General features: G+C 42.4%; 1 protein-coding gene across 1 annotated transcript; it reads left to right on the top strand.

The window, feature by feature from the left end:
• Positions 1–7,231: 7,231 nt before the first annotated feature.
• On the top strand, positions 7,232–14,872 carry LOC121534650 (retinoid isomerohydrolase). Its single transcript, XM_041841231.1, has 13 exons — positions 7,232–7,323; positions 7,831–7,913; positions 9,384–9,534; positions 9,638–9,745; positions 11,327–11,468; positions 11,723–11,870; positions 12,045–12,126; positions 12,287–12,419; positions 12,608–12,759; positions 13,025–13,154; positions 13,330–13,539; positions 13,731–13,842; positions 14,276–14,872. Exons 1-13 carry the CDS (start codon positions 7,313–7,315, stop codon positions 14,419–14,421), a joined length of 1,608 nt encoding a protein of 535 aa, XP_041697165.1. The 5' UTR covers positions 7,232–7,312; the 3' UTR covers positions 14,422–14,872.

Genomic DNA, 14,872 nt, shown 5'->3' with positions numbered 1-14,872 from the left:
TAAAAAGCGGCATGCGCACTGTGAAAATCCTGCAGTCTTCTTCTTCTTCTGCAGTGGGGGGTTATCGGCGGTTGGCATCCAACGTTATGGTGCATTACCGCCACCTACCGTACTGGAGTGTGGGCCAGAGGCAGGGATAAACTAAATCCTACCTGCCAACCCCGTTTCTCTTAAAAAATATAACAAAATATTTGAGACTATATCTAATGACGCTCTACTCAATATACTCTTTCAACTAATTTCCTGTATCCCCTTCTCCCTCATACTAAATCTCATCCTCTCTTTTTCCCTCTGATACTGCCCACACTGTAGCAATACATGCTCCACAGTCTATTTCCTGACAATAATCACACTTTCCTGATGGATGCTCTCCTATCACGTTTAATGTCTTATTCAACTGGCTGTGTCCCACCCTTAATCTTGTAAAAATAACCTCATTTCTTCTTGATCAACTCCCTCCCTATCTTTCTGTAGTCTCTCCAACACTTCTAGATCAACTACTGGAGACGAGAGTAGCCATGGTGGATTTACAGGAATAACTACCGTTGGACTAAACTCCCTTCCATATAGTCTCATCTCCTTCGCCTGGGTATTACCCACCCACCCAAAGCTTGTGTTCGGTCTTCGCTCATGAACACAGGTGAGAGTGTTGTTCATGTTCCCAGCCTGCCTGTAAAACCCCTTTCGCAGGATGAGACACCCCATGCCCTTGTAGGTTGACCCAGTAATTCATTGCCAGCTGCTGTCTCCTAATCTCCAACGGCATATCCCCCATCTCTACCTGTAATGCAGCCACTGGAGACGTCCGACATCTAGCCTTTCCAGTGTGGTCCGAGCTGCCGAACCATATGCTATACGTCGATAGTCTATTACAGATCGGATCAATGCAACATACATGGTCTTCATTGAGGAACGCCCAGCCCCCCACTCCTTGGCCTTCAGACAGCGCATCACATTTAGCACCTTCTTACACTTTCCCACCACTCTCTCAATGTGTTCTGCCCAGGTCAGTCTAGTATCAAAGTACACCCCAAGGAACCTGAAGGCCCCCACCTCTCCAAGTTTCTCCCATATAACCTCAAGCATACCTAATCTCCCACCTTCCTCCTGGTAAAGAACACTGTTTGAGTTTTCTCTACAGAGAACCTGAATCCCCACATTAATGCCCACCGCTCTACCTCATCAATTGCTTTCTGTACCTTCCTGACTATGTATGGCACATTTCTTCCCCTCTTCCATAAGGCCCCATCATCTGCAGATAACGACCTCCCTATATCCGGCTGTACCTGAGAGTAAACATCATTGATCATGATTGAAAACAACAGAGGACTAATCACGCTCCCCTGCGGTGTACCATTATCCACCAAGTAGCTGCCTGATAAAGACTTCCCCACCCTCACCTGGATAGACCTTCCAAACAGGAAATCCTTTATCCAGTTGTACATTCATCCTCCTACCCCCATAATATCAAGCTTGATTAACAACCGCTCCTTCCACATCATATCATACGCCTTCTCCACATCAAAAAAAGACAGCTACAACAGTCTACTTGTTCACCTGAGCCTTCCTGACCTCTGCTTCTAAGCAGAGCACTGGATCCATAGTTCCCCTACCCTTCCTGAACCCACTCTGATGTGGCGTTACTAGCCCTCTGCTCTCCAGGAAGTAAGTTAGCCGCTCCATGATCATACGTTCCATAATCTTACATACATGTGATGTTAAAGCTATTGGCCGATAGCTTGTTGGCTTCGTTGGATCATTCCCGGGCTTTCGGATTGGTACCACTACTGCCTCCTTCCAACTACCTGGTGGTTTCCCCTCCTCCCACACTCTGTTGTACAACACCAATACTTTATCCAGTGCCTCATCACTAAGATAGGCCAACATAACATAGCACACCTCTACTTTCCCAGGTGAAGTTAACCCACCCTTACCTATTTGCTCTTTTCACCTCTGCCCTGGTAAATGGTGCACTCAACGCATCATTTACAGTCATGGTCAAAAGTATTGAGAATGACACAAATACTAATTTTCACAAAGTCTGCTGCCTCAGTTTTGATGATGGCAATTTGCATATACTCCAGAATGTCATGAAGAGTGATCAGATGAATTGCAATTAATTGCAAAGTCCCTCTTTGCCATTAAAATGAACTTAATCCCCAAAAAACATTTCCACTGCATTTCAGCCCTGCCACAAAAGGACCAGCTGACATCATGTCAGTGATTCTCTCGTTAACACAGGTGAGAGTGTTGACGAGGACAAGGCTGGAGATCACTCTGTCATGCTGATTGAGTTAGAATAACAGACTGGAAGCTTTAAAAGGAGGGTGGTGCTTGAAATCATTGTTCTTCCTCTGTTAACCATGGTTACCTGCAAGGAAAACATGCCGTCATCATTGCTTTGCACAAAAAGGTTTCACAGGCAAGGATATTGCTGCTAGTAAGATTGCACCGAAATCAAACATTTATCGGATCATCAAGAACTTCAAGGAGAGAGGTTCAATTGTTGTGTAGAAGGCGTCAGGGCACCCAAGAAAGTCCAGCAAGCGCCAGGACCATCTCCTAAAGTTGATTCAGCTGCGGGATTAGGGCACCACCAGTGCAGAGCTTGCTCAGGAATGGCAGCAGGCAGGTGTGAGTGCATCTGCACGCACAGTGAGGCGAAGACTTTTAGAGGATGGCCTGGTGTCAAGAAGGGCAGCAAAGAAGCCACTTCTCTCCAGGAAAAACATCAGGGACAGACTGATATTCTGCAAAAGGTACAGGGATTGGACTGCTGAGGACTGGGGTAAAGTCATTTTCTCTGATGAATCCCCTTTCCGATTGTTTGGGGCATCCGGAAAATACCTTGTCTGGAGAAGACAAGGTGAGCGCTACCATCAGTCCTGTGTCATGCCAACAGCAAAGCATCCTGAGACCATTCATGTGTGGGGTTGCTTCTCAGCCAAGGGAGTGGGCTCACTCACAATTTTGCCTAAGAACACAGCCATGAATAAAGAATGGTACCAACACATCCTCCGAGAGCAACTTCTCCCAGCCATCCAAGAACAGTTTGGTGACGACCAATGCCTTTTCCAGCATGATGGAGCACCTTGCCATAAGGCAAAAGTGATAACTAAGTGGCTCGGGAACAAAACATCAACATTTTGGGTCCATGGCCAGGAAACTCCCCAGACCTTAATCCCATTGAGAAATTGTGGTCGATCCTCAAGAGGCGGGTGGACAAACAAAACCCCACAAATTCTGACAAACTCCAAGCATTGATTATGTAAGAATGGGCTGCCATCAGTCAGGATGTGGCCCAGAAGTTAATTGACAGCATGCCAGGGCGGATTGCAGAGGTCTTGAAAAAGAAGAGTCAACACTGCAAATATTGATTCTTTGCATAAACTTAATGTAATTATCAATAAAAGCCTTTGACACTTATGGAATGCTTGTAATTATACTTCAGTATACCATAGTAACATCTGACAAAAATATCTCCCAGCATCTTTCACTATTAGTTTAATCCTCTCCGTTTTAGACTGTACTTTAACAGTGCTATTGATAGCTCCTGCTATGAACGTCACCAGCTTTCTCTTTTCTATGTATACCATATCGCTTCCCACCTGCCCCGTAATCCCAGTTCTAGAAGCTCCTACCCATCTCTCCCTTGAACCTGTATCTCCCTGGACCTGGACCACCCTCACTGCCTCAGCATATGACACCCTTCTCTCCTGGACCACCCTCACTGCCTCAGCATATGACACCCTTCTCTCCACTCTTACTTGTTGCACCTCTACTGCCTTCTTCATAGCCTCACACCCACTATATGCCACACTATGAGCACCCCCACAGTTGCAGCACTTTGGTTGTACACCATCTCCACACTTCCCATACTCATGCTCCCCTCCACACCTGGCACACCTCTTTTTCTCTTTACAGACTGTTGGCACATGCCCAAACCTATGGCATTTATAACATCTTAAAGGCTTCGGTACATAAGCTCTCACATAATAACTCATATATCCTATTGTTACCTTATTTGGCAGTACCCGGTCCTTGAAATGTAACAGAATAGACGTGCTATCTACCCTATCTCCACCCCTTGTTGCTTGCAATCTTTGTACATTCACTAGAACGCCTCCTCTCAAATTGTCCCTCCTCTCAAATTGTCCCTGTTTTTTAGATTTTTAAATTAGTTCAGCAGCCAGCTGATTTTGTTAGTCAGTCTCACTCAGATATCATATTAAAAGCTGCAAACATTTCTCTCTACCCTATGGAAAAATTTGTAGAATTGCAGGAACTTAGTTGTTAAACAGCACAGGTTCCTCTCCGCCCCATGGCAAAATGAGTAGAATTGCAGCAAAGTCGCTTTAAAACTGCAACATTGTCTCTACCTAAGCCCCAAGGCAAAATGTATAGAATTGCACAAAATAAAAAATGTTCTCTTCACTGTTGAGAGGGGGGCTGCTAAAATGTTTTGCTCGCAATGTGGTGGTGAGGGGGTATGCAAATGAGGGTACGCAGAGTAACTGTAGCCCCTCATGATGAGTTCAGATTTTTTGGGGCCACCACCCCCATCAAAGTTGCCCATCCCTGAGCTAGCTAGTAGTGTTTTGTTAATATATCTATTTTTTATTACAAGTATAAATTACAAATATAAGGCTCAAACAACTTACATCACTATTAGTGTTAACGTGTGCCAGTACAGGTCTCTCTCCCCCAGGAATCAAATTGTGAAATTTCTCACATTTCTGTGGCATGTAATAAACAGTGAAATATATTTCTAGGCAAATTGAAATAGATGGTGCAAGGCCAAGAGATATCTTGATCCCCCTGTTCAGATGGAAGTCAAGATTGGTCCTCTGTAGCTCAGCTGGTAGAGCACGGCGCTTGTAATGCCAAGGTAGTGGGTTCGATCCCCGGGACCACCCATACACAAAAAAAAATTATGACTGTAAGTCGCTTTGGATAAAAGCGTCTGCTAAATGGCATATTATTATTATTATTATTATTGATAACAGACATTGACTATTTGAATATGTTATGTCACAAAAGTCAAACAAACAAGCAAGAGCAATAATTGTATAAAAATATTTTCAACTGTTTTAGTGGTCTGTTGTTAGGACTTTACATCAGTAGGAAATAATAGCACATGGATTTATTCATGATTTTATTACAATATTACAGTAGGGCTAATCACTGTTCATGTGAGAGGTGTTGGGAACCAATGGATTTATTGTTGACGTCATTGACTTGAAAGTCATTAGGCTGCCAAGTGTTATGTGGATATTGGCTATGTTTTCAACTAGAATGGGCACACTAGCATGTGTCAACTGAGACTTAGATGGTTTATACAAATCTTTGCAGGAATGCAGTGTAGAAAATCAAAGCTCTCCTTTTATGCCCGTCAACAACAATAGGCCTTATATTCCCCCCCAAAGCTTCACTCTGACGTTCAGTGTTTGTGTTTGGTACAAAACTGCCACAGCAACGTAACAATGGATTATGTATCCATCTACACGAGAGTGAGTGTCCCTCTGTTCACAGAGCAGACAGGCCTGAGATTTTCATGATCAGCTATGGGGACCATGTAGTTTGATGAAAAATGTATACTTTTACATAGATGCATGCTTACTTGTAGTCTATGTGAAAATATGTTAGGTATATTTATCCCCTGAAACCTGCCCCTTTGATCTGTGAATTATACTTTTAGTGATTTATAATTTGTTAGTGATGTAATTGGATGCTAATGATAATTTATTCATCATTGAGGCTACTTGCTTATTGTTCTTTGGTCCGAGTTTGAGGTTGCCTGTGTCTATCTAAAAAAGCAACCAGCTGTAATCCAGGTAGCTAGGGGCTTACTACTCTGGACATGTGCAGAGGACAATCACCACATTGTTCTTTAGTCTCCTGGGAAAAAGCAACCCGCTCATATGAGGACAGCAAATTGTGTGCCCCTGACAAAGTTCTGATGGCTACCTCTGTTCGTTACAAAACAACTGTCAAAACAGTTTGTTTGCCATGATGCTATCGATTACATTATTCACACTACACAAAATAGTACCCGATATTTTAATATGAACATGATTAGATGTATGCAAAAACAGTTTGACCTCTACAGTGTTTAGTTACTGATGTGGTGCAAAACAATAACATGGTCATTTGTTGTATTTTTTAGACACATTTCCCGACTTTAAAATCATGACTAATGTCACTTGACCAATACTCTTAAAAAAGGTTTGGCAAGGGATTATGGCACTTGAGTGGTTCTGAGACCCTCAAAGTCCTTAACAGTAAAATGTAATGTCAAAATGTAGACATACCCAAAAGCAGTTATTTATCATGAGAGGGCCATTAACAATAACTAGTAATGCTTATACTGCCAAAAAGGGGAACAAAATTGACACCCAGTACAACATTGACACCCAGAAAATGTGACGTGTTGCTCCTTATGCAAATAAGGTGTCGGATTTCACATACTGCATTTCAGATGAGAGCGGAGAGTGTGAAGCGGGACAACCAGAGCTTTCACAGAGTGCACAGCAATTGATGTTGTGTCGTTCACAGAGTGCTCTGTACACAAAAATGTTGGTCAGAACCAGTCCAGAACCGCTCAAAGACCCCTACATAGGGGACTTAACGTTTATAGACCCCAATGTACACAAAGTACTGTATGACTCAGTACTCTGTAGAAATGTACATTTAAATAAGCAAAAGTCACCCTAGATAAGCATTTACACAGTAACTCTGAATCACACATGCATATATACAAGTCAAGAGTATAAGGCCCATTTGAAATAGGTGCCTTTTGACAATTGTTAATGTTCTGCCAAATAGTCAATTGAGCAGGAGGTTAAGGTAAATCAATCCCAGTTACATAATGTAGTCTACAGGAAAGTAGAAAAGAATTACATTAATTGAGTGAAGTGCCATGAAGTGTACCTATAGGCTCTCTCTGCTAATGTAGTTTAGTAAATATATAAATGATTGAACAATCACATCTTACGTTATTGCAACACATTTGCCAGACAAACACAGGCCTACTGATTTTGTGAAATATTCAGGCAAAATAAATCCGGTTTTAGAGGGCCACCATTGTGCAACCAAGCTAAGGATATTGGCACAATGGCATTCTTTCTCACGGTGCAACCTGATTGGTCAGGAGAAAGGTTCCAGTCACTCAAGGTCGGGACAGAGAGAGGGGCTCTATGTATAAAGACCCTAAACCCACTGGGAGCACCAAGACTTCCAGTTCAGAAGTGATCTGAAGCCACCTGTGTGTGAGTGAGTGTGTATCTCTGTGCTCCCACAACAAGGAGGAACCATGGTCAGCCGGTGAGTGATGGTTAATTTATTTATGTCTGGATTCATGTCTGAACTCTCACGCTGTCAATGGTCAACCATAGGGATAGAGTGGAAAATGTAAACTTTGAAAAACCTTACATTTTTCAAGCAAGTAGACCATATTTTATTTGGAATAATGTGTGTTGCTTTAGTCAATAAATAGAAAATATGTATGAATGCATGCATTTTGAATTATGTTTGAGAAATTCCTCCTTACGCAAAGCTTTTCCTATAAACTAGCTTCAGGACAGGGTTGGTTTGACCTTTTATAGGTTACAGTGGGGCTCTCCAACCCTATTCCTGAAGAGCTACCTTCCTCTACGTTTTCACTCTAACCTTAATCTAGTGCACCTGATTCTAATAATTAGCTGGTTGATAACCTGAACCAGGTTAGTTAGAACTGGGGTTGGATTGAAAACCTACAGGAGGGTAGCTCTTCAGGAACAGGGTTGGAGAGCCCTGGGCTTCAGTGACTTTAATATTTTTTCACGATAACAGATTTGAGCACCCTGCTGGTGGATACAAGAAGATCTTTGAGACAGTTGAGGAGTTATCGGAGCCTGTCCCTGCAACAGTCACAGGTTTGTTAACTACATATTTATGTGGTCGTATGAAGCAGGTTATGTTAATTAATAGATACACTACATGACCAAAAGTATATGGACACCTGCTCATCGAACATCTAATTCCAAAATCATGAGCATTAATATGGAGTTGGTCCCCCCTTTGCTGCTATAACAGCCTCCACTCTTCTGGGAAGGCTTTCCACTAGATGTTGGAACATTGCTGAGGGGACTTGCTTCCATTCAGCCACAATAACATTTGTGAGGTCGGGCACTGATGTTGGGTGAATAGGCCTGGCTCGCAGTCGGCGTTCCAATTCATCCCAATGGTGTTTGATGGGGTTGAGGTCAGGGCTCTGTGCAGGCCAGTCAAGTTCTTCCACACCGATCTCGACAAACCATTTCTGTATGGACCTCGCTTTGTGCACAGGGACATCATCATGCTGAAACAGGAAAGGGCCTTCCCCAAACTGTTGCCACAAAGTTGGAAGCACAGAATAGTCTAGAATGTCTAGAATTTCCCTTCACTGGAACTAAGGGGCCTAGCCCGAACCATGAAAAACAGCCCCAGACCATTAATCCTCCTCCCCCAAACTTTACAGTTGCCACCATGCATTTGGGCAGGTAGCGTTCTCCTGGCATCCGCCAAACACAGATTCGTCCGCCGGACTGCCAGATGGTGAAGTGTGATTCATCACTCCAGAGAACGCGTTTCCACTGCTCCAGAGTCCAATGGCAGTGAGCTTTACACCACTCCAGCCGACGCTTGGCATTGCACATGTTGATCTTAGGCTTGTGTGCGGCTGCTCTACCATGGAAACCCATTTCATGAAGCTCCCGACGAACAGTTCTTGTGCTGACGTTGTTTACAGAGGCAGTTTGGAACTCGGTAGTGAGTGTTGAAGTAGCTACGCACTTCACTCGGTGGTCCCGTTCTGTGAGCTTGTGTGTTCTACCACTTCGCGGCTGAGCCGTTGTTGCTGCTAGACGTTTCCATTTCATAATAACAGCACTTACAGTTGACCGGGGCAGCTCTAGCAGGACAGAAATTTTACTAACTGACTTGTTGGAAAGGTGTCATCCTATGACAGTGCCACTTTGAAAGTCACTGAGCTCTTCAGTAAGGCCATTCTACTGCCAATGTTTGTCTATGGTAATTGCATGGCTGTGTGCTCGATTTTATACACCTGTCAGCAAAGGGTGTGGCTGAAATAGCCGAATCCATGTATTTAAAGGGTTGTCCACATACTTTGTATATATAGTGTAGATTTCTGGTCCATTCAATCTGCACACCATCCTAAAATGATAACACAGAAAAATACACTGCATCTGCAAATAAAACACTGTTATCTTGGAAATTCATGTGAAAACAGTGCTGTATCTATGATAAACATTCCCTAATTGACCTGTTACCTGCTCTAGATACAATCACATTGAACAGTTCATTGATCAATTGTTTGACAAAGGTATTTTCTCTCACATTTACAGGTAGGATTCCTTCATTTCTGAAGGGAAGTCTTCTTCGTCTGGGCCCTGGCCTGTTTGAGGTTGGAGATGAGCCTTTCTACCACCTCTTCGATGGCCAGGCCCTCATGCACAAATTTGACTTCAAGAATGGCCAAGTCACCTACTTCAACAAGTAAGAATGGATTAAGAATGTCAGTTAGAGATCAGTGGTTATATTGCATTTGAGTCTAATTAACCTAATGGAATTGACATCCATCTCTACCTTTATCCTTTAGGTATATTAAAACAGATGCCTATGTGCGTGCCATTACAGAGAAGCGCGTGGTGATCACTGAATTTGGCACCTTTGCCTACCCAGATCCCTGCAAAAACATATTCTCCAGGTTGGTAGCTAACCTCCTAATCATATATGGGTGTATCATTACTTTATCTGTCATCACTTTTCATTATTTGCCTTTATATTAGATGAGTAACATAGCCGCAGGTTGGCATTTATTGGGATTACTTATGTACTGGAGGCAGATCTGTAGGGTAGTCACTAGTTGGCACAGCCACAAAGTCATACAATGTGATTTTAAACCTAAGCCTAAACTTAACCACACTGCTAACCTTATGCCTAACCCTAACCTTAAATTAAGACCAACATTTATTTTTGCTTTCATGAATTTTTACGATATATAGGCAATTTTGACTTTGCAGCTGGCCTATCTACTGGAAATCACCCAGCCCTGCCTCCAGGACAATATTCATCCCAATAAACATCAACCTGCAACATTTTACATTTGACATTTTAGTCATTTAGCAGACACTCTTATTCAGAGCGACTTACAGTTAGTGAGTGCATACATTTTCCATACTGCCCCCCCGTGGGAATCGAACCCACAACCCTGGCGTTGCAAGCGCCATGCTCTACCAACTGAGCTACAGGAGCTACAACATATCCTGTAAATGGTTATATTTTCTAGCCATACAGTGCCTTCCGAAAGTATTCATACCCCTTGACTTATTCCAATTTTTTTGTGTTCAAAATTGATTAATATTACATTTATATATTTTTCCACACATGTACACACAATACCCCATAATGACAAAGTGAAAACATGTTTTTAGAATTGTTTGCAAATTTATTGAAAATGAAATACAGAAATATCTCATTTACATAAGTATTCATACCCCTGAGTGTTAGAATCACATTTGGCAGCGTTTACAGCTGTGAGTCTTTCTGGTTAAGTGTCTAAGAGCTTTGCACACCTGGATTGTACAATATTTGCACATTATTATTTTAATAATTCTTCAAGCTCTGTCAAGTTGGTTGTTTATCATTACTAGACAGCCATTTCCAAGTCTTTCAAGTCATTAAACTCTGTAACTGTTTTATTGATACACCATCCAAAGTGTAAGTCTGCTTTTCATTTTGACCCATCTACCAATAGGTGCCCTTCTTTGCGAGGCATTGGAAAACCTCCCTGGTCTTTGTGGTTGAATCTGTGTTTGAAATTCACTGCTCGACTGAAGGACCTTACAGATAATTGTATTTGTGGGGTACAGATATGTTAAACAGTATTTCTGCATGCAATGTATTATATGACTTGTTCAGCACATTTTTACTCCTGAACTTATTTAGGCTTGCCAAAATAAAGGGGTTGAATACTTATTGACTCAAGACATTTCAGCTTTTCATTTTTAATTAATTAGTAAAAATGTCTAAAAACATAATTCCACTTTGACATTATGGGGTATTGTGTGTAGGCCAGTGACACAAAATCTCAATTTAATTAATTTTCAATTCAGGCTGTAACACAACAAAATGTGGAATAAGTAAAGGGGTGTGAATACTTTCTGAAGGTACTGATCCTTCATATCAATCAATGTGTATATTTTGACTGTTGTTGCCCTGATCGTCGTTTTAATGACTCTTGGATCAATTTCAAAACTGGTCTGTGGGTGTATGTTTCTCTGTGCAGGTTTTTCACTTACTTCAAGGGTGTTGAGGTGACAGACAACTGCCTGGTGAACGTTTACCCCATTGGTGAAGATTACTACGCCGTCACAGAAACCAATTACATCACTAAAGTCAACACTGACACGCTGGATACGCTGAAGAAGGTATTACTCTCCTCTTTTCCCCCAGGCTGAAATTCCATCCCCCTTTATTACAGTATTCACAATATACTGTACTAGAAACCACAGTGTATGTCTATATCCTTTGGCCTAATTCAGAAAAGAACCAGAAGTGTTACATACTGGTCCACTGATTATAGACAGAAGTCTCACTTCTCAATAACAGTTATAACATATGCTTAATGCATAACATGATAATGAGCAACACATGAATAACACTATGACTTCACTTCCCTCAGGTGGACTTGTGCAACTACGTCAACATCAATGGAGTGACAGCCCACCCACACATTGAGAAAGACGGAACAGTGTTCAACATCGGAAACTGCATGGGGAAAGGAGCATCGCTGGCCTACAACGTTGTCAGAATCCCACCCACACAGAAAGGTTGGTCTTGTGTCCAAATTGATTCAAGAAAATAAGATATTCATTCAGAATTTATGCACATGTTCCAACTCCTAAGATAGGACATGTAGGTAACTTGTCCTTAACTTGTTCTGGATAGGATAACTTGTAATAGTAAGGCTTATGCCCTGATTGCATCTTGTGTTCTCTCCTCAGACAAGTCAGACCCCATTGAAAAGTCCAAGGTGGTGGTGCAGTTCCCCAGTGCCGAGAGGTTCAAGCCCTCCTATGTGCACAGGTGGGTCATAATAACATCTCCATCATGTTCATAGTCAAACTTGAGGTCCCCAAAACAGCAAGGAGTCTATCATGGACATGCCTCCTTCTGTGTTATTGGACTAAGCCATATAACAACTTACATTGCATGCCAACTTAAATGGTCTACATATCACCCTTAGCTTTGGCATGTCGGAGAACTACTTTGTCTTTGTGGAGACCCCTGTGAAAATCAACCTGCTGAAGTTCCTCAGTGCCTGGAGCATCCGAGGCTCCAACTACATGGACTGCTTTGAGTCCAATGAGGTTCTTGGGGTACGGAGGCAAACACTCAGTCGACTTTGGTTTAAAGTGACATATTTATATTCAGGACCATTATGTACGGTAACATCATACCTAGTCTCGACACCCAGAACCAAATCACACGTGTGCTGTCACAACAGACTTCAGCATACCACACATTATCGTCAAACCTAATAACCTTTTTACCATACATTTCACAGACATTGTTCCACATCGCCAGAAAGGACATTGGAGGAGGACAAGGAGAATACATTGACCATAAGTTCAGAGCCGCTCCCATCAACCTGTTCCATCACATCAACACTTATGAGGACAATGGCTTCATCGTGGCTGACGTGTGTACATGGAAAGGGTAATGGAACAGCTAAACGTTGTCTCTGTCATAAGATGGCAATGTCAATACAGTGGCAGATTTAAGCGTATATAAAAAGTGATGACACATCATAACTGACTGGATCAATTGTGGACTGAGGGATCTCAGGAGTGGCATTCATTTGAAGTGAGTTGCCTTAGCAATGTCCTTTTTCAGAATAATTGATGAATGATTCCTAGCCCTTGGTCTTTAAACACTGTCTGTTTAAAGGATCAGGAAACTCATTCTTTATGTTTCCTGGTAGGTTTGAGTTTGTGTACAACTACCTTTGGCTGGCCAACCTGCGCTCCAACTGGGAGGAGGTGAAGAAGGCAGCCATGATGGCACCTCAGCCAGAGGTCAGGAGATACGTCATCCCACTGGACATCCACAGGGTAAGTCATTTCTTTGTCTTTAAAAAAATATGTTTTTTTAATTTACAATTTTTTTCAAAATGTTTGGACAATAAAGTGCGTATGTTTTACCCTGTATTATAATTTTTGGGGATAGCAATGTGTATATCTGCCCTAACTTATTCAAACCTTCTCTCATACTGATTGTGTGTTTCAGGAGGAGCAGGGAAAGAACCTGATCTGCCTGCCGTACACCACAGCCACAGCAGTGATGCGTACTGACGGGACCATCTGGCTGGAGCCAGAGGTGCTGTTCTCTGGGCCCCGCCAAGCCTTTGAGTTCCCTCAGATCAACTATGAGAAGCACGGTGGGAAGAACTACACATATGCCTACGCCCTGGGCCTCAATCACTTCATTCCTGACAGGGTGAGTAGTCTTGTTGTTTGCCACAAATCTGTCTTCAAAATCTCCAAACTCTGAGTAGTGAATGGCAGGGGCCATAGCATGTTACGTGAGTGGCCATGAGTTTCTGTCTATATGTGGTGGTATATCATCAAGTTGAATGTGAAGACCAAGATGTGTATGTTAGACTTTGATGAATCTCTGTGTGGCTGTAGATCATCAAGCTGAACGTGAAGACCAAGGAGACCTGGGTGTGGCAGGAGCCGGACTCCTACCCCTCAGAGCCCCTCTTTGTGCAGACCCCCGATGGCGTGGATGAGGATGATGGTATGTACTGTATTGTACTGTACTCTTAGTATACTATACTGTCACTGTTATAGGCATGGTGCAGGGCAAACACTGATACACCGCATTGTTTTTGTGTTAGTGTTTGGAAGAGAGTTTAAGAGACTTTGGGCTCTATTCAATCCATGATAGAAATGTAGAGGTAATTTCCGATTGAACTGACATATGCAGCGTTTACCGTGAATGCTGTCTCCGATAAAGCAGGAACATTGCCTTTAAACTTCAATCATGCTGTAAAGCTGAACTTCCGCGATGCGGATTGAATAGAGCCCTTTAGCTATTTCTCCAGGGAAAAGGCACTTACATTTAGTAGAAAAATGCACTCAGCAAAATTCATAAAAATACGAGTTACAGTTACAATGTGGTGGGCACTGTGTTTTTCTAACAACCAGTGTGTTTTTCCAATGACCCACAGGAGTTCTGTTGACCGTTGTAATATCCCCCGGGGCCCAGAAGTCAGGGTACATGCTGATCCTCAATGCCAAGGACATGTCAGAGATCGCCAGGGCAGAGGTGGACTGCCCTATGCCCGTCACCTTCCACGGAATGTACAAGAAATAACATGTCAACAATCCTCAAGGCACAAAGACTAGTAGTCACCATTCCAGGCTATTCAAACTAACTAAGCATCAAATTTAACTCAGCATTAGAACAAATAAATAAACAATGACAAAGTATAGGCTACAAATAACTTGCCTTGTTGTGTCAGCAAAATGATTTGAAGTCATTCAACTTTCTGCAACCTATGATTCAGTATGGTTGAGCATCCATTTTGGTGAAAATGTGCCATTTCGTTGTATGAATGGAACCTGCTGGTATCAGGGCATTAGTAGGCTTCCTACAATTATTTCTCAGTGAGCCCACAGCATAACAAGATCAGCGGCACCTCAGTGACAACACCCTGATTGGTTAATACCATTTTTGTGTCAGTGCTGGAAATCAATGAGTTTGTTCAAAGTACCATGTCTCTTGAGTACTTCAGGGTTGGAATAATTAAAATATAATCAAAATA

The sequence above is a fragment of the Coregonus clupeaformis genome, chromosome 21, assembly GCF_020615455.1.
Source record: "Coregonus clupeaformis isolate EN_2021a chromosome 21, ASM2061545v1, whole genome shotgun sequence".
NCBI lineage: Eukaryota > Metazoa > Chordata > Actinopteri > Salmoniformes > Salmonidae > Coregonus > Coregonus clupeaformis.
The sequence above is the reverse complement of the archived record's forward strand: the minus strand, read 5'-3'. Positions and strand labels throughout refer to the sequence as shown.